The following is a 23,637-nucleotide window of genomic DNA, read 5'->3' as shown; positions in this document are numbered from 1 at the left end:
CGCATAGTTGATGATTTTAGAAAACAGGGAGAGGTAGTTAGACTTGTTAGCTGCAGTCCGGCAGATGGCAGGGTACACAGGCACCTTTAAAGACTAGCTATATAAGATATAGAGAGAGCACACACTTCCCTGAACCCATGTTCCTTTCTCATAAATGTGCTTGAAACCAGGCACATCTACATGGTCATTTAGATACTGCACATTTAGTTTAGCACTTGCTTAATAAAGTACTAGTAGCCCATGGTTATTTTGTGATGTTTCCTGCACGTGAGCCTAATAACCCTGCACACTATGCTATTTGCATGGTTTTTAACCACCACACTACTGCACAGCGTTATTAGGCTAAGCAGCTCCTCTAGACACACCCACTAAAGAGGCACCGCTAGAGACTTAACTAGGTACGGTGTTACTCAAATCTAAGACAACCCTCCATTTAATACGACTTCCCCCAATACTACAGTTTTACACATGGAAAAATATATAAACTTGTTTTCTTTTTCCATGCAGCGCATGTAACTGTGGGAGAGTCTCTACCCTTCACGCCTCCCACCGCTGCCCATGGCGAGGCACAGGAGCCCAGCTTTCCCCACCCCCCGCACAGGATACCAGCTCTCCCTACGCCCCGGTAGGCTCCACCCCCATTCCAGAGGGGGGCTGCGCGCGCAGCTCCCCCCCAGGAGGGAGCCCACGGGCAACTGGTGACGTCAGCGCGGCTCTGGCTCCACCCCCTGGAACGGAAACGATGTTCTAGCCCTGCTGGCGGTTCCGCTCTCTCTATGCTTCGCCAGTGGGCCGCGGCCGGAAGGGGGACCAAGTTTTAATGGCGGCTTCAAGCACCGCGGCTGTCGTCGGGGGGACGCGCGAGTCCGGCTCCGGGGCCGCGGGGCAGGGGCGGAAGAAAGCCTACGGCAAGGTACGGCGCAGGGTGGGAGTGGGGGAGGGGTGGCGGTTGGGAGCCCCCTTCCCCCTCTGCGTCCCCTGTGACGTCAAGGCGGAGTGAGGGGGGGAGCGGGCGGGGTCACTTGTCGCCTGCTCGCCCGCTGTCGCTTGTGCCTGCCCCGCTGAGCTGCTGCTCCGTGCCCTGCCGCCTCCTGTCCCTCTTCAGCAGCTGCGTGCTCGTCCCCCAGTAACGCTGCCTCCAGCCTTGCCTCTCACCAGCGCTTCGCCGAGCACCCGCTTGTTGGCCGGCCCCCGTCTTTCTCCTGTCGAGGAGTGAGGGGGGGAGCGGGCGGGGTCACTTGTCGCCTGCTCGCCCGCTGTCGCTTGTGCCTGCCCCGCTGAGCTGCTGCTCCGTGCCCTGCCGCCTCCTGTCCCTCTTCAGCAGCTGCGTGCTCTCCCCCCAGTACCGCTGCCTCCAGCCTTGCCTCTCACCAGCGCTTCGCCGAGCACCCGCTTGGGCCCGTGCCTCGCTCTGTCTGTTCACGCTTCTCAGGGCCGACTAGGAGCTGCCGCACCTGCGAATGCAAATCTTAAAAAGAAAAAAAATAATAATAAAAAAGAGGAGCCCACATCTACTCCGCTCTGGGAAATCCTGCGATTCGCTCCGTTTGACCTGAAAGCTGCTCTAAGAGGAAAAAAAAAGAGAACTGTGTCTATTTCTTCCCTCTCCAGCTTGAAAAGCCGTCTGCTTCTGCGTTTGTGCCAAGGATGCGCATATAAATCAGTCGAGCGAGGACTGTAACGTGCTTCCTGTAAACGTGTGATTGTGGAAGGGCGCAGTGAAGGCGCTTCCTCAAAGTATGAGTGCAGCTGGCGCTGCAAGTGATGCCCTCGTCCACCAGTACGGATGCCTGCCAAGGACAGCAGTTGACAAGCTGACAGTTTCTGAAAGTTAACTTGGCTTAGGGGAATAGCAAGTGGTTTTAATCGTTTATTTCGAGTGCACCTTCCGAGCATTCAAGCCTTTGACAAACCTGCACGCTTGAAAAATTGTTTAAATTATCTCAGTTCTCTGTTTTGCCCAGCTCACGTGCTGTATGGGGAGTAAGAGTTATTCAGAAATATTTCACTTGTTTGGAAAGGAGACAAGAAACAAAAGCACCCCTAGTACGAAGCCTGCGCTGCTATCTTAGCCACATACTGCTTGTTATATCTAGCCTGAAGTTATATTTTTGTGAATGTCAAAGATACTGCATAAGTATTGGACATTTGCATAATGATTTGATTCAGTGTGTGGTATTTATCTGTCTCTTCTTTAAATGTAATTTGTAATATGAAATCTCCAAAGGAATTTGGAAAAGAGGTTCCCCTAGGGGTAAAAAAAAAAAAAAAAAAAGTAATAATAAAGCAGCTCAAACGGTTATTAGGAAGTTTAAAATACTCAAGGAAATAATTAGTGTAGCATACACACACTATCAAGGAATGAAGACCAAAATGGTGGACAAATATTAGTAAAAATATTAGTGGTAAAAATATTAGACAGAAAAAAGAACAGTTTTTGTATCCTTTGTATATCTGTTCTAGAAACAACCAAGAGTTTATAGTCACTTTAAAGCGGCACCACCGTAAGCATGAATGTCATTTGCTTTCGCTCAAAAGCTAAAATTCTTATCATTAACATATAAGGGAGGCAACATATAGTTTACTCCAGACATTTAACAGTTATTTCTCTGCATGTAGACTATTTCCTCCAGTGTAGTCAATAAATCCTGCCTGAGAGCCAGATGGGAAGGAGGTTGGGGAAGGAGCAGACTCTCCTGCTTGCCTTATGTTTATCAGATAATCCTAATTCAAAGGTCTTTAATGATGAGAATTTTAAACCTAATGCAGGCGGGAACATCCATTTCTACTGCTTCCCTTTCTAGTCTGCATGAGGCAGTTGCACCTGGTGACGGCAACTTGGAGAGAAACACATGGATAAATCTCCAGGCTGCCAGACCAATGCCAGGTGGGGCTTACCCATGTGTTTCTGTTTCTGGGAGGAGCATGGGTGGTCATGTCATAAAGGACTGCGGCAGAAGTGGGCATTTGAAGTCCACCAGATAACCCTAACGCAGGCAGGAGCTCATGCACTTCCCCCAGCCACTTTCTGATCTGGGCAGTTCCACTTGGCCATGGCTGCAGCTGCTGTTGCAAAGCCCCTGTTGAGAACCACTGAAATAAACATAGGCTGTGCAACAGTGGTTCTCAACCAGCATGGTACCAAATTCAGAAATGTTATAGAGGGGTGCCCTGAATGCAAAAAGGCTGAGAACCACTACTGTATGGTGTAATATTCTTCACTGTTTCCACGCTATCCAAAACTATTGCTGGGGATCCTGCACATCTCATGGAATTTTAAATAAGGAGTTAGGGATAATAGAATAGAATACTAAACAATAGTAAAAGCTGTTGCTCTGTAGGATAAATCTGTCTTGAAACTAGTAGGGAATTATGCACAGAACTGGCTAGAAGCTTTGCACTGGAAATAGCTTTCATACTCGCCAAAAATGGTGCCCCCACAAATAATTTGATTTTGGAAACATGTCATGCAAAAGACCACTAAGCTATTGTGTATATAAAAAGACATAATTATAACACCCATGCATAGTCATAATTACATTCTGATTATGAAACTAAATTTCAAATGCACTTTTTTTTAGGAAAACTCTAAAGCATTACAATCAAGGGGATTTCTGCTGCAAAAGCTCCAGACAATGGCTTTACACAGCCTTTTGTAAAAAAAAGAAAAAAAAGAGAACCTATTAACTTATTTGTTTCATATCAGGAAATCATTGAGTCTTAGACAGTTGGTGTCATTTTCTTTTATATTGGTCTAGATGTTTCATGAAATATTCAGTTTTCCTCTTCTTGAAAGATTATCATTTTGGGGTGGTTATCTTTTTGTCTGATGTGACAGCCCCAATAGTTCTAGAGTTCCTTCTTCTAGGGTACAAGTGGCCAATACTTCAATAAATTGATAGTACAGTGTTTTAGGACAAATATGTACAATTATTAATTTTTCTAATCCTTTTATATATGCAAAATTGTGTGTAGTTGAATTGTATAATTAAGTTAGGTTTATATTCATCTTAGTTTAAGGTTGCTCATGAGTGTTTGTTTAAAAAGCAAATTAATGCTTATATGAAAGCTTCTTAACCCTTTGGCTTCAAGCAAATGCAATTGTGTTGTGCTAGAAGTAACCCAAGCCTTGTAGCAGATGTTTTGATGCTTTCACGCTCATGTTGGGTTTGCAGCTAGTTTCAAGTGGATATTGTATCAGACAACCATGTATATAAGTGTACTTTCTGAGATCTGTACTCTTGTGTGTAGGTCTTACATTAAGAATCAGTCTTTAACTTGGGTTGAATATAAAACTGCCTCTGAAGAGAGTATAAAATAATTAATTCTTGAATAAAATAAAATGTAATTTCAGCCTTATACTGCTTAATAAAAGGAAGTAGTACACTAGGGCTCCTTATGAAATTAATTTTAGGGTTTTTAATATTTGAGCCTAGTCTGTAAAGCTTTCAGATAAAGGTTTGCAGCATAAATCTGATTGACTTTAATGCTTTCTCCAGGGTGATCCTCATAGAAACTACTAAAGACTACAAAGAATTGATTCTAGGCAAAATAACAGTGAAATAGATTGTACTGATCAAGTAAGATGGATCCATGTTCAGTTGGAATTCAACTTCAAGTTGCCAATGAGTGTCATAAGACCTACTATACTCGTTACATTGGCTTCAAGACTAAACAAGAAATACCATCATCAGATCTGATGTTACTTCAGCTTAGGACTGGAATGTCTCTTTCTGAGAACAATACAATCTGCTTCCATCACGCCACAATTTACATTGACAGATTTGAAGACATGCAAAGATCATGTTGTGACCCATTTAATGAGCACAGAAAATTATCAAAGAAAAATTTACGTGCAATTGACTTACATGATGCAACTTTTCTAAGTGCCAAGTTTGGAAGACAGTTTGTACCTGGCTGGAAGCTTTGTCCAAAGTGTATGCAGATAATCTATGGACGTGTGGAAGTTGATTCTGAAGATCGCCAAAGAAGGAAACTTGATTCAGACGTATGTATATGGATAATTTTTCACCCCTCTAATTCCCCACACTAATGGGGTGGGGCTGGCTTCATTTGAGTCCTACGTAAAGAACGTTCTTAAGTCTTTTCCTGAAAATCTGAAAGTATTTAGTCGCTTAAGTCTCTGGTAACTCATATTGTTTATATGCCTTTTGTTGGAAGCTCTGTGTCCTTTTAAAAGAGACTGACAAATTTTTTTTACTCACTTGTCTTTAAAATTCTACAAGAGCCCTTGTGAGAGAAGATGTCGTGAATTTTTTTGCTTTTTATGGACGTGTGTAGGATTTTTCTCGGGTTGCTAATTAGCATTATGCAGTCTGAAAAAGGTTGTGTATACATTAACATGTGTGAAACTAATAAAAGCCATAGACTCTTTCTCAGAAAAAATAGCTTTGTACTTTAGAAACACTTGCCCTTCTAGCCCAGGAAGCTAAAACTGTATTTTTGCTAACACATTAAAGCCTGATGAGGAAAGTATAAGAGTTTAGAGTGAGAATCAGAAAATGAGAATCCATTCCAGTTATTCAAGTAAGAGTTGTATTTTTGTTTATTCATTTAACTTGCACCATTAAGTGGCACAATTACTTGTTGTAACACTCTTCTTTTAAGATTCATCTTGTTACCTGCTGGGAAATGCAACGCTCGTGCACAAATTGACTTCAACAATTTACCTAAGGCTTGATGGTTAATTTTCCTATGGAATTGGTTTAGTATTAATATTTAAAATGAGAATTTCTATCTTTGTTCAGGGACGAACAGCTAAAGCTTTGAAGTCCCTGCAGTTTGCTAATCCAGGACGACAGACTGAATTTACTCCAGAAACCAGTAAAAGAGAAAAAAGAAGGCTACAAACAAAAAGTATATCAACTATTTCTGACAGGTGAGCTGTTTCCTGTATTAACTCAAGTATAATTTCCTTTCATGTGTCTCATGAGGAGGGGGAAACGTCTCTGTTTTATGAACTCTATTTCAGATTTCTCCATAATTTGGGGTGCTTGTTTCCATCTTTTTAAAGGTTGGACTAGGATAAATTGTCCTTATATATCCAAGTCTCGTAATAATATTTTAATGCAATATTTTGTTTAATCAGTTGCCTTTGTGTTAAAATAACCAAAGGTAATGTAAGCTTTATGAGAGAGAGATGTTCAGGGAGTCACCATGCTAAATATAATCGTTCTTGTTGCACTTTTGAAGTGCAAAAGCCCCCTAAATCAGAGTATTCTTGTTTTAAAGGCAAGCTAAACAAATTTAGGAGTGTATATAAATAAACTTTGTTAGGAAAGACTAATGCCACATCAAATTTGGCAGGACTCCACAATTGAACTACAGCTTCTTTATCTGATATGATTTTTCCCCCTGTTTGTTAGTAATCCATTCCTTGGATTGAATAGAATTAGGAGGTGGGGGGTAAGCAATGAGTAAAATGTAAACTGAGTTACAGTTAACTGAATATGGGATTGTGGTAAGGATATGACAAGTGAGAACATTCCTGTGAACTATCTGTGTTAAAGGGCTAAAAAAATGTAAGGCACTAGTTTTTATGAAGGGAGAAAACAAGGTGTATACTAGGTACAGATTTTTAAAATGGCTTGGTGCTAAACAAGAAAACTGATAAAATGCTTGAAACCAAAATTCACAAAAGAAATTAGTTGCATCTCTCCTTTTATTTCCAGCAATTCATAATAACTGTTTTTTATTATACAGGCAAATTATACCAGCAAAGAGTAAAGTCTATGATAGCCAGGGACTTCTGATTGTCAGTGGGATGGACCTCTGTGACTGTCTTGATGAAGATTGCCTGGGATGTTTCTATGCTTGTCCCAAGTGTAGTTCCAATAAATGTGGAGCTGAATGCCGCTGTGACCGCAAGTGGTTATATGAACAAATTGAAATAGAAGGAGGAGAAATTATTCGCAATAAACACGCTGGTTAATGTACAAATATATATTGATTGATGTATTGCATCTAAATACGGAACTTAGCCTGTTGAAAATGAGTGGAATCCATCATCACACATACATTAAGTGTTTACAGTTCCATATCCATGTTGATCTGATTTTTAGAAAGGCTCTTTATCATGTTGGTGTATTGTCACACTTCATACCACCTTATATTCAATTTACGCAAATCAGCAACGTGACTGAATTGTTGCAGTGCATTAGTAGTTAATGAAATATTGTATCGAAGTGCAGGGGGAAAATGCTAAAAGAAATCTGGAATTAGCTACTTCATAGTCCCTCTCTATAGAGAATACTATTTTCATGCATCTCTTCTTGATCAATCTCTACCTTTAAAGACTCAGTGTTTCTGCTTATATTTAATGTGTCTTTAATTTAAACTACTACACATTTTAAACTTAATTCATTGGCAGTCATATCCAGTATTATGTGTTGCATAATCGTAAATACTCTGTCTTCTAAAGTGAGATGTGGACCTGCCTTCCATCAGACTTAAAAAGGATCAACAGCATGTCCAATGCACTGGAAATATTGAGCTGGATATTTTGGGGGGGGATGTCAGTCCAGTAAAAGAATGTGGTGTCCTGTTTTATTATTCAGGCAACTGCTTTTAGCTGAATTTTGTATAGCCTTATTGAAATTACTTGGGATTAGAGATAGTGTTTTGTACGCAAAAGTTGGATGTAGTTAGTCCATGTTAGACTGATGACTATTTCAATTTGTTTACTTAGTAGCTGAAAATCACCCAAAAGTCTTCCTTCCATTAATATTCAGACTAAATATAGGCAAACAAATCAGTCAGATTTGAATGTTATTCCTTTGATTGAAACTGTATCCCTGACTTCACACCAAATGAATGTTTTATACCCATGTCATAGAAAAATTCATGGAAAGTAGATTTTTTTATGGTAGAAGTTCTAACAAACTTTTAAAGAGTAGCATTTGTACTGTTAAGCAATCTCAACCTTTTGGATGATATAAAAAAATCTTACTGGGAGTTTTGGCGTGTCAAATTTGTATTTATGGAATTATTCACATCAGCGGTGCTCAAGGAGTTAGTTGCCTTCTTGATAAAATTTACTAATGGCAGATTTCATCATTCTGCTATTTTATTATTTAGTACATAACTTTCATTTCAATAGATTTGCAGCTATAGAACTAATTTTTAAGTTGTGCATAGCTGGATATGAAATTATTTTTACTAACCTTATCTCTCTAACTTACACTGACATCTGCTGGTACTGATGAAATACTAAGCAGCAATTCAAACTCGGTGCATTTTTTAATCTGTTCACTTACTGGGATAGTCTTTTTATTAGATTTTGTGTTCACTGACTAGTAACTACAATTTTCTTATATAGTATGTAAAAAATATATATGTTAGTAGTTTAAGTTCTTTGTAACTTCTGTGTAGTATCACAATATTAAAGCACAGTCTCATCAACTTGGTAAAATATACTTAATCTTTCAATTTCCTACTTCAGTAGGAAAGTTGTCAAGTTACTAAGTAAATTGAGGGTAAAACTGTCTTAAGCCCTGTCCAATCAAAATAGAACTGTTTTTAGATTAACAGTTTTCCAAAAACGCTGGATATTTTAGTGGCTTTTGCCAAGTTGCTTTAGCTAGAAGGGTTTTTGTTTTTTTGTTTGTTTTTTTTAAAGCTTGGTTTTATTGTAGTGTAATATAATATTCCTCAGAACTCTGTTCATATATCCAATTCACTCTTCCTTCTACCAGGTGGTCCCAAAGGATTTTATTTCTCTGTTCAGTTTCATCCCTCTCCTAATTAAAGTGTAAAGGTTATAATATCTGCTCTTTAAAGGGGCTCTGCTCCTGTAGCTTTCTCCTGTTTCATAAATCAAAAAAAAAGTCTAGCTGTGGCTTATGGTATAGTTTTTAGAACAAAGATGATATTAAGTGCTTAAAATATCATCATAACTTAAAATATAAGCTTTAGTTACTGATTTGGTTGTTCTCAGAAGATTTGCTATGGATAGTGAGTTTTAACTTCTCAGAGCCTGACTATTCACCCCAACATGAGCACGTAAAGATTGATTTGCAGAGATTAAGGGTCTTTTGATGCATAGGTTTGGTGCACAGTGGCAAGGAAGTGAAGGTGTTTCATTTTGCTCAAGTGAATTTCAGCCTAGCTGCCTGTTACTGGCTAGCTTTAAATATGAATCTGCTTATTTGCCTGGAGAGTTAACAGCTGGATACAATGTTAGCAACATGAGGAAGTCATGTTATCTTAGTTCTAAAAATTGGTATTCACATCCCATTTGAATTTGCATACCTTGTAAAATGCAGTTGCTTTATCCTGAATACATGACCTCCAGGGGAGGGAGGAGTGCAGCGGCAGGGTAGTTAATACCTTAAGTTCAAGCTCTGTTTCGGACTTCCACTTCAGATGTAATGCTAGCCACATCTTTCTTGTGTGTTGTTGGCTATAGGAAGTGTTATGCATTAGGCATACTAATCCAATAGGTTCTTAGGGTCAGGAGGATCTTTGACCTGACTTAGGCTTTGGCATCATTGCTGCTTCCAAGGCATCTTTTATAAAACTAGTGGTTAGGATATTTGCAAAGTGGTAGAGCTGGATATCCTCTTTCACAACTGGAGGAAACAAACCTACCTCCCAGAAGAGCCTATATGCTAAATTCTAGTATTTGGATTCCACTGATACAAGGCATCTAAAATGTAGGTATTGAAGTGATCAAGATCCTGCTTCAGGTTGCTCTGGTGCTGAAAGGAAACTGAAAATCTTTCAGCAAGAGTGGCACAATTATTGTATGTGCAATCTGTATTTTTAATGCTTTTTGTAGCACCAGTTCATATAGACCGGAAAGGGTATTAAATACTTCTAAGTAAATTCAATATGTTGTTTTGTCTCATCAGATCTATTGTGAAGACAGAGAAATACTGTTAAATATCTAAATATCATGTCAAGCAATCACTGGACATGAAACAAAACTAAAGGTATATGCAATAAAAATGGATCTCCTCCCTGCTTCCCTTCGTTTTTCATGAGTATATCCATGTTCCTTCCCTTTCCATCGAGCATTCAGATAATATTCTAGTAAAGAACTGACGGATGAACTTGTTACCTCTCATATGTTCCCTTTTCATTCCCAAGGTTCCCTAACATCTATGTTTTATTGTTGAAAAATACATCAGAAATTAATGAAAGCAAGATTTGTAGAAATGGTCCTTTTTATTAAAAAATGCTCGTTATATGTTTCTTAAATCCATAATGGCTTTGCATTCCTCGTTGCAATCTTGGTCAAACAATGCACCCCACATTGGGCCCTGAGCAGGTTGAAAGCTTTGCCTTCTATAAACTTAAAAGATATATAATGTTTTTTCCCAACAGCAGAAATGTATGGTAATTGAAAGATTATTTCTTCCCATTCTCAGTTGAAACGAACTACATGTTGTTGTTAAGTAGTAGTCCATAAGGGAACTTTGCACTGCTTGAAAAGGGGTGAGGGAATTCCAGTTTAGGAGGTTGCAGCAGTTTTTATGAAGTATCTTATGTTTGCATGCTTCCGTAGGAAGCCAAGTGTAGCAAAACTGCTGTAACTTAAATCTTGAATGGAAACAGTTAAAGTTACAGTAATTTAGCTCACTTATTCCACTGCAAGTTCCTCTACCCTTATAACAAGTTTGAAAATTACTTTAGTTATAAGTGAGCTAAGTCACTAAATTTAACGCAAATGAAACAAGATTAAAGATTTTTTTGCTACATCATACGCTAAATTAAGGCTGTTCAACTTCTAAGTGGCCACGACCTGCATTACCTGTGGGCTGTACTAGTAGGACTCACTGGCCCCTAGACTACATGCTCCATGGACCCCCACCATCCCTTTGCAGGATATGCCTGCATGGATGCTATCATCCTCTCCTTCCCAATGCAACAACCCCATATGGATACTGTGGCTCTAGTCTCACCCTGAACTTCCTACATTGGACCATGCTATACCACCACTCCCCAAGACAGGCACATAACAGAATCCAGAGGAGGGAGTGAGGTCTGGAGCAATAGGGGAAATAGCAGCCAGGCAGGGGCCAGGCACCAAAACCTAACCTCTTGTGGCCCCTGTGGGCTGCCAGTTGAAGAGACCTGCCCTAAATCTTCAAAATTAGGTTCTTGCAGCATGTTATGATGTGGCCAAATATCTACCAACTCCTTTTATAAGCAATTCAATTAAAGGTTTCTAAATCAAGTAACAACCTTAAATTCCATATGCATTAAAAAATAAAATGGTATGTACACAAATCCTTGTTTTAAAGCTTGGGGCATAAATTTGTCCACAAAATCAAATTCAGCATAAAATACACACAGTTGACACACAAACAAGTTTTAAGTATTTGGGAGATCAGCACTTGCAATGGAAGAGCAAACTTTCATTTATGAATAAAACAAGCCATGCATATCAATGAAGTTGTTGTTAAACAGCTGGACATCCTGATTCAGGTCAGTGTGTAACATAGTATTTAGAGAAACTTCTTGATTTCTCTCACCTGTATAGCAACATGAATTTCACTTTGGGACTCATCTAACTTACAAAGTTAGTGGAAGGTTTTCTTTACTGATGTAAGAATGGCATCATGGTCCTTGTAGCTGAGGTATTCTGTGCCCTATTTTTCCTAGTGGAGTTGAAGGTTGTGCATGGTGATAAAACATTTCCTGGGCTGCTGTGTCTGTTAATTGATTCAGGAGCTAATGCTTCTATCTTGGGCATAGCAGCTTCAGGTAATTAATTTCTGAGAAGGGATTCCATTAACATCTTGACAACACCTATGATACTAAAAGGCCTAATAAATAACGTATGCATATGTTTTTGGAAATTTAGTTGGGGCACACATGAATTATGCTGACAGCAACTAAAGGAAAATATTCCTTTTTACCTTTTGTGCCAAAGATTTACTTTAATAACTGATGTTAAATAACTGCCCATTGGATTTTTATAATATTTTTTTTCTCTCTACTTGCCCCCTGCCCCTCCCAAGATACTGTTTTTAATTATTTGCCATTTCAGTCTCAAGAGGTGTGTCTACACGTGCTGATTTAACGTGCTTTACCCATTTTTCAGGCGCATTAAGGGCGTGGCCCTCCACATGCCCACCCTTAAAGAGCCTTAAAAATGGCAAGTTTAGGCTATTCGCACCTAAATTTGATACCTGCAAAAGCTTTTGTCCCAAGTCAGTCCACATACTGTATTAATGCACCTTAGCACATGAACATGTAGACGTACGCCTAAATTGCCTTAATGTGCATTAGGCAAATGGTCATTAAGTTTAGTCATGTGTAAAAGCAAGTCTAGACATGCCCAAGAAGTAGAAGATAATGACTAGACCTAGACATGCAAGATAGGTTGAACTGGTTACTACCTACAGATACCTCAAGCTCTACTTAGATTTCTGGAAAAGAGAAATCTAGGAATGGAAAAAGCAAGGATTTTAGGTTAGCTCAAGTTTGCAGTTTTTATAATGTAAATAAGTCTGCATGGGTGAGCACAAAAAAATCATACTAACATATCACTGCTGGAGCATACATGCATTCAGGCACCTGGCTAGAGAGCTTCACAAGAGAGCTCTACAGCCAGGGGACACTCTGTGGGCCATTTGCCGTCCTCTCTTCACCCCTTTTCCCCCACCCAGGGGAACCCATTAATTGACAGCTTGCTTGGGAAGGGGGCCAGCTATCAGTTGGCAACTGATTGGCAAGAGAAGGTGCCATTCTCCCACTGGGGCAACCTAATCTGGAAAGTCTCCTTGCAACAGAATTCCACCCTCATACCAGTGGTGGGAATGGGGGAATTTTTCAGGGCAGGGTCCCCACAGAGCTTCTTGACGGCTCAGCCCTAGATAGGCTATCACGGAGCCAGTGCTTTCCCTCCCTGTCCCTGGCAGAGCAGAGGATGGGAATGTTCAGTTCCTCCACATCCAAAAGAAGTCTATACAGCCTTTCAAGTTGGATAAGAAGGAAGATCTTCCTTGCAGGTATCCTCTCAAACTTCTTGCAGACAAGGTTGTTCTTTGCTGGGAGAAAGACTATAATGTAATGTCTGTTCATGGCCAGAGTCTGAGAAGAACTGGAGTATGTCCTTGAAGCCATTCCAAGGTGATTAATTTCTGGGATTTGGCATGTGTAAAGGCAGGAGGGAGCGGGATGTTTCATGACTACTCCCAGAATCAGCAAGGAGGTGGTGTATGCAGATCTTAAGTGACTTGAAACCAGCTATACACATGGATGCCAGTGAGCACGTGTGCACATACACACACATTTCACTGTTCTCATCTGGTTTCAGAGCTCCTTTAAATTTTTCTGTTTATATATGTCCTAGGTTCTTTTCCAGGTTATTACGTCTGCCACTTTTAAAGCATTTTCCAGCTGCTTTTTCAAGGACATTTATGAAGCATAAACCTGACAAAACTACTGTTGCACTCACAGCAGGGAGTTTAAGTCAAGTTTTGCCCCAATCCAGGTACATAACTTCCCCTACTTAATCAGATAGAAGTTTTGACCACCTTCCAAACTGATCATGTTGGGAAATTAAATTAATTAGCATGATATGAATGATAACTATCTCAACACAAGCCTGTATTTGGAACAAGGGTTTAGGAATAATGTATGATATCTATAAAAGTATGATAGAAAAACTATATTAACATTAAAGTGTCACTGTTAGTAAACACATTTCTGTTTGAGCATCTTTTACCCACTGTGTTATTAAGTGACACTAATGGAAAAAACTGGGAAACTGAAACAACAAATGTTTAATTTATTTTGGTTTATTTTCTCCTTATATGTGACAGCATTGTGTACAGTCAACATCATTCCTTCTCATTATGGTGATTCTGCCAGTCAGTCAGTTTCAGGTGCAATTTATGAAGGTCTTGCACACAGCAACAGGGAAGAGAAGAGAAAAACAACTTACAGATAGAAACACATTATGGTAACACCACAGAATTTGACGGTGGAGACATGAACACCTGAACTGCTACTTACTCGTTTTCTAAATTGACTAAGTTGGCAGCCCTCCTTTAAACATACACGTGATGCTTACGCTGTGAAAAGAAGTGTAGACTGTAACAATATGCTTAACTAAATTACACACAGTTGACTATTTTTAATTGTTTATACCTAACCAATATCCTTTTAAACGGATCAGCTCATAAATTTTACTGTAGAGTGGAAGGCCTTCTCTTGAATCCAGCAGAGGGCATTGTTTTACTACAAACATGAATGGTTACGGTCCTAGTCTCAAATCATATGAGTACATGCAACAGGGACAGTGTACAATAGGATCGCAGATCATAGAAAAGTAGGGCTGAAAGGGACCTCATGAGATCATCTAGTCCAGCCCATCTAGTCCTGCTCAAGGCAGGCTCAACCCAAGTAAACTATCCCAGCCACATATCTGTCCAACCTTGCCTCCATGAACAGAATTCCATCCCACACAGGATTCAAGCACATGGGGAGAATGACACTTGTCAATGAAGCTGCAGGATCAGGTTCATTATATTGAAACAATGTTAAATGTAAAATTAATAGGTTTTTTAAGTGAAAATCTTTTTACCCTTGCTTCGCATACATTGCCTTATTACCTATTTTCCAATCTACTTACTGATGAAACTGTAGCCCTTTAAGTCAAACTCAAAGTAGCTTCTTTTTTGAAGAAGAAGAAGTGATTTACAAGGTCTTTGAAGTTCGCTATTAAATTATGGTCATAAACTTTCAGGGTAACTAGAAAGTTCCCTCTAAAAATGATGGCAGAGAGGTTTATATTTCTTCTAGGTCATTTTACATTTCCCAGCTCAATCCTGAAGTTGTTATTGCAGCAAAACACCCTGACATATACATTGGACGTGGTTCCATGCTGTTATGGCTAAGAATCTGCCTGTTTCTCCAAGACAAATGCCTCTCTTTTGAGATGTTTTTAATCATCCTTAATGCCTTCCTGGGGAATTGAGGAGGTTTTATTTTCAAATTTCAAAAAAATGTGCAGATTCACTGGCCATTGTCCCCATTGACAATATTTGCAGGGAGTAGGCCAAAATGACCAAGCTTAGGTTGAAGAGGGCTACACATTAGGGCCCCACTGCTAGCACGTCTCCCTGCCACTCAACTGTGGCATAGGCAAAGCCCCCTGCAACCAAGGCCTGATGGATCAAGCCCAAAGGCTGTAGATTGCCACCTCCTGCTCTACAATAAACAAGCCACCTCTCAAAGTTGCAGCAGTGATACTGCCCAAACAGGAAGCCCCAAACACACAGCCCACTGTTCATATTGTACTTGGATTTCATTGTCATCGCTACTTGTTTTTGTCTTTCAATTTTCCATAGTGTTCTTTGGTGTTCCCTATAGGCACTGAAGAGGTGAATGAAGTCTGTATAATGAGGATTCTGTCTCCTATTGCTTGCGTTCCAAACTTTTAAGAAATACTGGGCACATCTATACGTGCTATTAATGCACAGCAATAAACTCTGGCACATATCATGCTGGAGTTTATTGCTCCCAGGCACCATTGATCATGTTGGGAAATGTTTGAATGTGTGCCCAGGATTGCCGCATGTTGAGCTGGGTTGGAGCAGCCCCTGCTGGCAGGAGGTCCAAGGGGTCAGCCTACCAGCACGGGGCTGCTCCCACCTGGCTCAACATGCTGAGGAGGAGCTGGCTGGGACACAAGGGTGCTTCAGTGCAGCAGGCAGCCCCAACACTGAAACACTCTTGTGATCCAGCCAGCCCGGTCAGTGTCTACATGTGTGCTGCTGTGGAGTTAATTAGCTTACTCCATCCTAATAGCACTGCACATGTAGACACGGAGACATTTGCTCCAGAGCTAATTAGGCAACTCCTCAGTAAACATCTCATGTAGGCATGCCCCCTGTTTAGCACAGCACTTGCTTAACTGGTGGATAATCTGTAAGGCACTCAGATGATTTTCAGTTTAACTCTTAAGTAGCTATGTGAAACTTTTCAAACTAAGTTGAGAACCTCAACTTAATAGATGTAGAGACAGAAAAGCTTTGTACACTTTGTGATTATACTACTAACCTTATTTAAAGATAAGGCACCTAAGTTTGTAGCCTTATAGGCAAAGAAAAAAACACAGCAAACTTTCTAAATGCAATATCCCTTAATGTAAATCACCCTTCCCTTGGGAGCCCTTCAGGGCCAGAGGTATTCAGGAAGGCAGGATTTCCCCTCAGTCTGAGCAGTTAAATAGTCAAAAAGAGCAAGTCAATACCTGCTCCATTCTAATTTTTTGTTCTCTCGTTCAAGTGATGTCCGGATCAGCCTCCTATGAAGTGATCAGAATCCTGCCAGATGACTTTCATTACCAAGGTGAATTCCTCCTGATAGACCAGGTCTCTCACTGGGAGCTAGCTAATTTAGCTTGATTACATTACATTTCAGTGGTATGACTTTAATGCAATTGCCTGTTGTTTGGTCTGTACTCCCACCATTCAATATTTCAGTCCAAAATGGAGGTGAAAAGAAAAGTGAGGAGGCAAAATTTGCCTGTCAGAATTGGAGTTGGCAGCTCATTAAAGGTACTTACATACACTTCATGACCTCAGACAGGAATCTTAAATAGTACCGATTCCTCAAATCATCAGAGAGAAACCCCAAGTCTCATGCTGCTTGTCTCTTTTTCATTGAGTAAAGCAAGCTGAGCGAGCTCATATGAACAGTCCCCTTGACTTAAGTGGAACTACTCGTGGTAAGCATTTGCTAGTGTACTTACAAACTTGGGGGCACACAGCTCCATGCATATAGTTCCGCTCTATACAAGAAAGATAGGAAGTTTGAACTGCTGACATTCTAATGCTGACAATGCTATCCCCACACAGAGTTCACTTTCAGCTGCTATGTATGCTTCAGCACTGACAAATCAGCAGAGATTGTGCCTGTAATCTTATGATAATAACCCACTTAGCTTCTATGGTAGGCACCTACTCAGCAGACATTTGCGTACTACTAAAAGAAAATCTCTTGGCATACTGAGAATTCAAAGTAAAGCTTTTGGCAAACCTTTGAGTGGTAGCCTGTGGGCCCAATCTCAAAAGTATTTAATCTCCTAATTCTCATTAAAACCAAAAGGAGTTAGGTGCCTAAATATCTTTGAGAATCTGAACCAAAACATCTTGACTAACAAAATTAGTTTCCATCTCCCTAATATTGAATACAGTCAGTCTGGCAGTGCACAATCGAAGAGGGCAATTGACTGACAAGAATGAGAGCTGGGGAGTACAGGTAAGGATACCTGAAACATTTCTCTCTGTGAGGGCTTCCTTTGTTTTTCCTGTCCTCTTTTCTGCCTCAAACTATTAAATGGATCTGGAAAGTCACAGCTTATCCTGCTTGTTCTGCTCTATTTATCTCTACTTTGTTTCCCTTTTCAATGCTTGTATACTGGGCTGCTGATTCCTTAAAGTAAAACATAGGGCTAGATCTATTTTGGAATAAACTTGGGTACAGAGTCCCTAAAAATGGAAAAATAACATGGACAAGATTGTAGCAGTGGAAGATGTTTGAGAGTTGAAAACACCCAATTCAACTGCACCCCACCTCTACTCACAATGAGTAGTACCTACCCTGGAGATCTTCAAAAGAAGACTAGATGCATACCCTGCTGGGGTTATTTGACCCCAGCAGTCTTTCCTTCCCAGAGCAGAAGAGCTGGACCCAGCAACATCCCTTCTAGCCCTAAACTTCTGTGAATCTGTAAACTTCTGTGAATCCAGAGAGACTGGAATACACTGATTCAGCATGTGGTGCAACCTCATGGCAACACTTAGTCATGGGTTCCTGTAAACACTCCATTGTTGGTGAATCCCCTTGTGCCAGTGAGCTTGACTCTAACTCACTCACTTTGCATTTTGAGTAGATTTAATTTTAATCTCCATGGTTTCCAACATCGGGGAAAAGATTCAGGCATTGGACTCCATGCTGTAATTTATGTGTATTATGAATGTAATATGTAAATACTTATAGAGCTGAGCCTCAGATGGGTTTTATCAAACCCACCTTTTGAAGTGCACCCATCACAAGTGCAAAACACATTACATGGGATAAGCTGGCAATAATTAGATTCGGTTTGTTTCAGTACTACTGAGAGGCAGGTTTCCTGATGCATGGAGTTGACACAAAAAATGCACTGCATCTTTTCTACATATGTGCACGTTCTGTTATGTATGGTATGACAAAAGGGAATCCCATGTTTCATTGACTTTCAATGACCCTAACAATTATTCAATAGTTAGCTATAAGGTCAGGATACTTTACTGTTGGAAAATTATCCTTCTCTGTCTTTTCCTTCAATGTAATCTGAAAGGCTCATTCATCATGCAATTACAGCTGGTAGCTTGTTTGATATTTTGATACTACAGTGTGAAACGAACACTCATCCCTAAGGAATGAGGCTGCAATTCTTCCACCTTGCATCTCTCCCTCCCTTTCCTCTGACCATGCTAATTTCAGTTTGATTTTTTTTTTAACTGAACTCAAAGCCTTGCTATCATCCAGTACTAGTTGATGATGCTCCCTGGATGTCAGAAATTGCTACTGACATTTCAATTTTGTTATATTTTTCCTCTTTCTTTTATAGTATTATAGAGAAAATTTACATTTGAATAAAAAGCAAATAGTGCATGTCAGAGTAAGCATCGGGGAATGTCAAATTGTTTTTTTTCCAATTACAACTCTATTTCAAATAGGGTAATGCAATTAAAGGATAATTACTAGAAGTGCAAAGCCAAGGTTATGATCAGAAATGGTTACCCTTTCACTTTAAGTCCTGTCTTGCTAAATAAAATATTCCTGTGGGGCAAGTTACCATGCTAGCAAATGCAATACACATATCCAGAAGCAAGCAAATGATTGGCACAGGCAGTGGAACTACAGATTTGTGTATAAACCACTGTATTTAGAGTAGATGAATGATTATAGGTGAGGTTGGTTTTCCTTGGCTTTATTACTCTGATTAATAATGTGATGAATTAGCTTTAAGACACAATATTAATTAACAGTATATTAGTCGCATTTTATTACCAGTAACATAACAAGCTTTGAAATAGTAGTTATACTAAAATGCTGACACATTATTTTCTATATACTGAGCTGTAGTTTGATTTCTCATTTGTCCAGATAAAGTATCAGCAACAAAACACTGAGGAAAACCAATTAGTAGGGAATTTACAAAGCTCCCTATAATAGTTTATTCTACATTCTTAACTAAATGTTTTTATTATTATACTAGTCTAGTGAAACACAGCAATAAAAGGATGTTGCGTAACTAATGAAAGTGAATCAATATGGTAATCTGACTGCAAAGGAGAATATTGCATCGCTACCTGGAAAATGCAGGTCATTTTATTCTTGGATACAGTAGCCCAGTTCTGATTTCAGCTACTGTACCACTAGAAATCCAAATGATTTGCTGAAGTTAATAAAGTGGCCCAAGATTTACAGTAACATCAATGAGACTTAAGTTGGGCTTATCAGGTCTTGTCTAGGATGAGATGGTTTTCCGGAAGTGAAGCATTCTGCTCACCAGTCTCTAGCTCTCTCTTTCCAGTGCTTCAGCTGTCCTTTCCCAGGGTGACTTTAGGTTTTGTGGGTGGCAAAATAACATAGATATCTTGCATGTGAGAGTCAAGTGAGGGAAAGTTGGCAGCAAAGGAGCTGGAAGTCAGAAGTCTGAACAACTGAAGCAGGGGGTTCAGAGGACAGTCTTCGTCCACATAGATACAAGTTGGGGGCTGGTCTTTGCACTCCCTAATGTGGAAGGTGTTCAGAACACAGTCTTTCTTTTAAGGTATGTTCTTATACTGCAAGTTTGTAAAAACTCTAGTGCTTCTGCTTGGGAAATAGAACATGAAACTGATAAATGTAAAAGTAATATTGACTAGCTTCATCACCAAGCTGCAGAAATGCAGAAAGTAAACAGGCAGCTTGCACTACAGAATAAAATATAGTATGTTTAGTAACATAGCTAGAGATTTTCTTTTTATTATATGACTTTTAACCCAACTGTGCCTCTTTAAATCAGCATATAAAACTAAGATACAAGTAAACAACCATTACTCAGACACACCATCAACAAGTATAATCAGATGATAATGATTAATGTTGGCATTGCCCAAGACAGCCCCCACTAATTCAGGGGGGAAGAAATCTCATTGCATCAAGGAGCATACAGCATTTCCACATGTACAAAAATGGAAGGGCAGGAAAGAACATTAGGGAATAATGATCCCTCTGGAACCAAGACTAAGAAGGAGAGTTACCCTGTATCCTTTCTTGTTCCTTTGGGGAAAAATCCTTATCCTGCTAATTGGATGAATTTTTTAAAAAGGCAAGAATTTCTCATTTAGTTGCACTGTTGTTGCAGTCTGTTGACCATAGGTACAGAAAAATTTCAGAATTGATCTGGTGAACACAGGGCCCATTTTCTGTTAAGGTGTATTAATGCCAGGTCTGTGCAATTAGTGAAAAGTCAATTCCCATTACTAGTTAACACTATTGAATATCTGCTTTCTTTAATAAAAAGCTATGTCCAGTATAAAGAGTATAAATCAATAAGCAGCTACATTTTAAATCTATTCTGTCTTCTTCTAAAATGCAGAGAGAAACAGTACCCTTTTAAAGCCTACATGTCTGCCAAAAAGGCTGTGTTCTCACATGCTTCTGAATAAATTCCTGGCTCCTTCAAAATTTCAGTTATTCATCAAAAAAGTTTACTTGGGTCTAAAAGCTCTGAATTTGCACATTTTTGTTAACCAATTTGTGTTAGTTTCATGTCAATCATAAGGGCCACATCAGCTGAAATCAGAATTAAGCCTTCTAATTATGCAGGAATAGGTGCAAACACAGGTGCTAGAAATACCAGTTTAACTGCAATCTACCACCAACGTGCTTCAAGCCTGACTATAGGGTCCATGCCCATGCAGTCCTTGTGACATCTCTGATTAGTCTTCTTGTTTAGTTAATGCAACTTATATATTTCCTGTTTGGAAATAGAATAAAAAGCTTTAGCCCAAATCCATTAAAATCTATGGGCACCTCTGCATAGATTTTGATCACCCCTCAAATGAAGCTTTCATTCCATAAACCATACTGTGGATGCTGTCATACAGCCATCAGATAATTTTTGGTCACAATTGAACTGGATTGGATTCAAAACTAGCTGATGTAAAAGTGACCTTTGAGTTTTACCCAGGAAATGTTGTTTTCCCTGCAAAAAAATTCAACTAAAAAAAAAAAAATTAAAAAAAAAAAATGTAGTTTTGTTTTCACTGATTTCTTTTTTTACATAGTTGAGGGAACTTCACTGAAAATATTCATTGAATGAAAGCTACACAATTTGAGGGCTTTGTCTGTATAATAAAAAATCCCAACAGTTAGCAAAACCAGATTTTTTTTTTTTAAAGCATTCATTACATCCAAAAGACATCCTCTGCCAAAAAAACATTGCTATGGAAAAATTTTGCCTGGCTCTAGTTCCTCTCCACTTTTTCCTTCACAAGGTTGCATGTTGCCTTTCCCCTCTCTCATTTCTTCAACTTTTTCTTCATTTTACCTGCTCCTTTACTCCTGTGTACTCACCCTCTCCTGCTATTTCCTTTCACTTACCCAATATATCTATTAAAGAAAAATGTGAAACCACCTTGCCCAGCTAGTTTCTGTTTGCACAATGTATACTTTTCTCCATGTTTTTGTCAGCCTTCTTATCTCTTCAGATTCTAAGCAAGGACTATATAAAGCACTTGGCAAACTGGAGCCCTGATCCTAATTGGTGCTATAATAACACATGACAAAACCAAATTGAAAGTAAAAGCAGAATTTGTATTCAGGTTGTTAGATGTACCTAATTTCCTGTGGGTTTATTATCTGAATGAATGCATCATGTCTCTAGGCTATGTTTTTTTGTGCCCCTGAAATGACTGGTCCACATGAAGAGTCCTTGTGGATTTGAAGAGTTAAACCTAGATTTTTCAAGGTATTTCGGTGTCTAACACCTGTTGAGATAAGGCGACCAAATAAATTCAGCATTCCTGGCCTTCATCCTTCAAGTCAAGAGATAGAAGCTAATGCTTCAGGCACTGAGGGTTCCCAGGTTTGAACAATGCCTTTGGCCCCAGATGGGTCCCAACTAGTGACAGGGATCTGTTATGTTAACTCCACAAGTGATGTTGTTTACTATTCAGTAAAGCTGCTTCCCATTGCACATCTTACTGTGTATCTGCTGGAGTGACAGCTGCCAGAATGACATGCGCATGTAATTCCTGTAGTATTTAACAGAAGAGTCTGCAAATTTCATACCCAATTTGATCATGCTCAGTGATGATTGCTGTATTAGACAGCTGAAATTTGGACTTACTATCATAATGCAGGAATGGTAAAGAGATGCTTCTGTTTTTAAGTAGGTTTTTGTATTACTGGACTGTAGAGAAGCTTTTATCCTTGTACATATGTTTTTCTTCTCATTTAAAGGTATAGGTTGTCAGTTAAAATATCAGTAGATTACTGTGAAATCCCCATTAGTTTTATTCCTATAAATCTGGTGCAACTGTGCAAGGGACTTTCTTGGGGCCCTGATGGACTTAACTGGCAGATCAGAAACTTTGTCTAGGATCCCAGAAAAAAGGAAAGTTGCTACATGCTAAATAATTCAGCCAGAGTTGTTGGCCAGTGCTGTTATTCTAAAAGGAGGCAGGATTGCTCTCCTGGGATTTACTAGATTATTTACAGTGAGAAAGCCTGATGAAGTCTTGCTTTTTCCAGGTGCAGTCCTCTAGTCTGAAAATAATACATGAAGGTGCTCTCTGCCACCTTCTCCTGATGAACTGGAGACAGAATTAACTTAATTTGTATGGGCAAATTATTCTATGCCAAACCAAAAATTTGAGTTAAAATTCAAAATGATATGTGGGTTTAAAATTCAAAATTGAGTGTAGATGTAATAACATATTGCTATCTTTGTGTTTAACTTTATTAACGAATCCAATTTATCAAATAACAAATGTAACATTTAGAGATATTTAATCAGTTGTGCTCCCTTAACTCAAGTCAGCATCCAAAAACAATGTCCACAAGAATAATGTTCTTACTTCTCTTCCTTTCAGTCTCTGATGGTTCCTTTGTTTCAGTCAATGTTAAGCTTTTGTTTCTTCATCTCTATATTGATTCACCATACTCCTCGTCCTCAGAACTCGGCATAATACAAATCTCGCTATTTTATTTATCTGTGCTTTATATTTTTAATGTATTCTAAATTTGTTCTTAAGTGTAAACTAAAAAAATTTTCACTTCCCTTAATATTCAAAAAAGTTTCTCAAACTTTCAGGTCTGGGGGCAGGAGAAGGGGGAAACATTATTTATATATATATATAATTTTTAGCAAATTTCAAGAATTTCCATCAAATTTCTAAATAGGCATTGTTTTCTTCTTTTTACTAGAACACTGACTCAATAGCACAATTTTTCCATTACTAAAACTTTCCAATTTTTTGTAAACCAGTCAGTGATTTTAGGAGGTGTCACTTCTCTTCCAGGTTTTTACAATTATAATTTTCGCAGTGACTAGACTTCTGACCCTCACGTGTTCCAGAGTTCTCAGGAAGGTTCAGTAAGAACATAGAGTGGTTA

General features: G+C 39.2%; 1 protein-coding gene across 3 annotated transcripts; it reads left to right on the top strand.

The window, feature by feature from the left end:
- Window positions 1-756: 756 nt before the first annotated feature.
- Window positions 757-10,215, top strand: ARL14EP (ADP ribosylation factor like GTPase 14 effector protein). 3 transcript variants are annotated; one of them, XM_025203347.1, is made up of 5 exons: window positions 757-913; window positions 1,612-1,737; window positions 4,500-5,008; window positions 5,769-5,899; window positions 6,724-10,215. In XM_025203347.1, exons 3-5 carry the CDS (start codon window positions 4,586-4,588, stop codon window positions 6,950-6,952), a joined length of 783 nt encoding a protein of 260 aa, XP_025059132.1. In that variant the 5' UTR covers window positions 757-913; window positions 1,612-1,737; window positions 4,500-4,585; the 3' UTR covers window positions 6,953-10,215. The 3 variants fall into 3 exon arrangements, with proteins under 3 accessions (XP_025059132.1, XP_025059133.1, XP_006022985.1); XM_025203348.1 differs by having other exon boundaries at window positions 1,612-1,780; XM_006022923.3 differs by lacking the exon at window positions 1,612-1,737.
- The last annotated feature ends 13,422 nt before the right edge of the window (window positions 10,216-23,637 follow it).

This window comes from Alligator sinensis, unplaced genomic scaffold (genome assembly GCF_000455745.1).
Source record: "Alligator sinensis unplaced genomic scaffold, ASM45574v1 scaffold165_1, whole genome shotgun sequence".
In the NCBI taxonomy this organism is placed as follows: Eukaryota; Metazoa; Chordata; order Crocodylia; family Alligatoridae; genus Alligator; species Alligator sinensis.
Note: the sequence above shows the minus strand (reverse complement) of the source record. Positions and strands in the feature narration are given on the sequence as shown.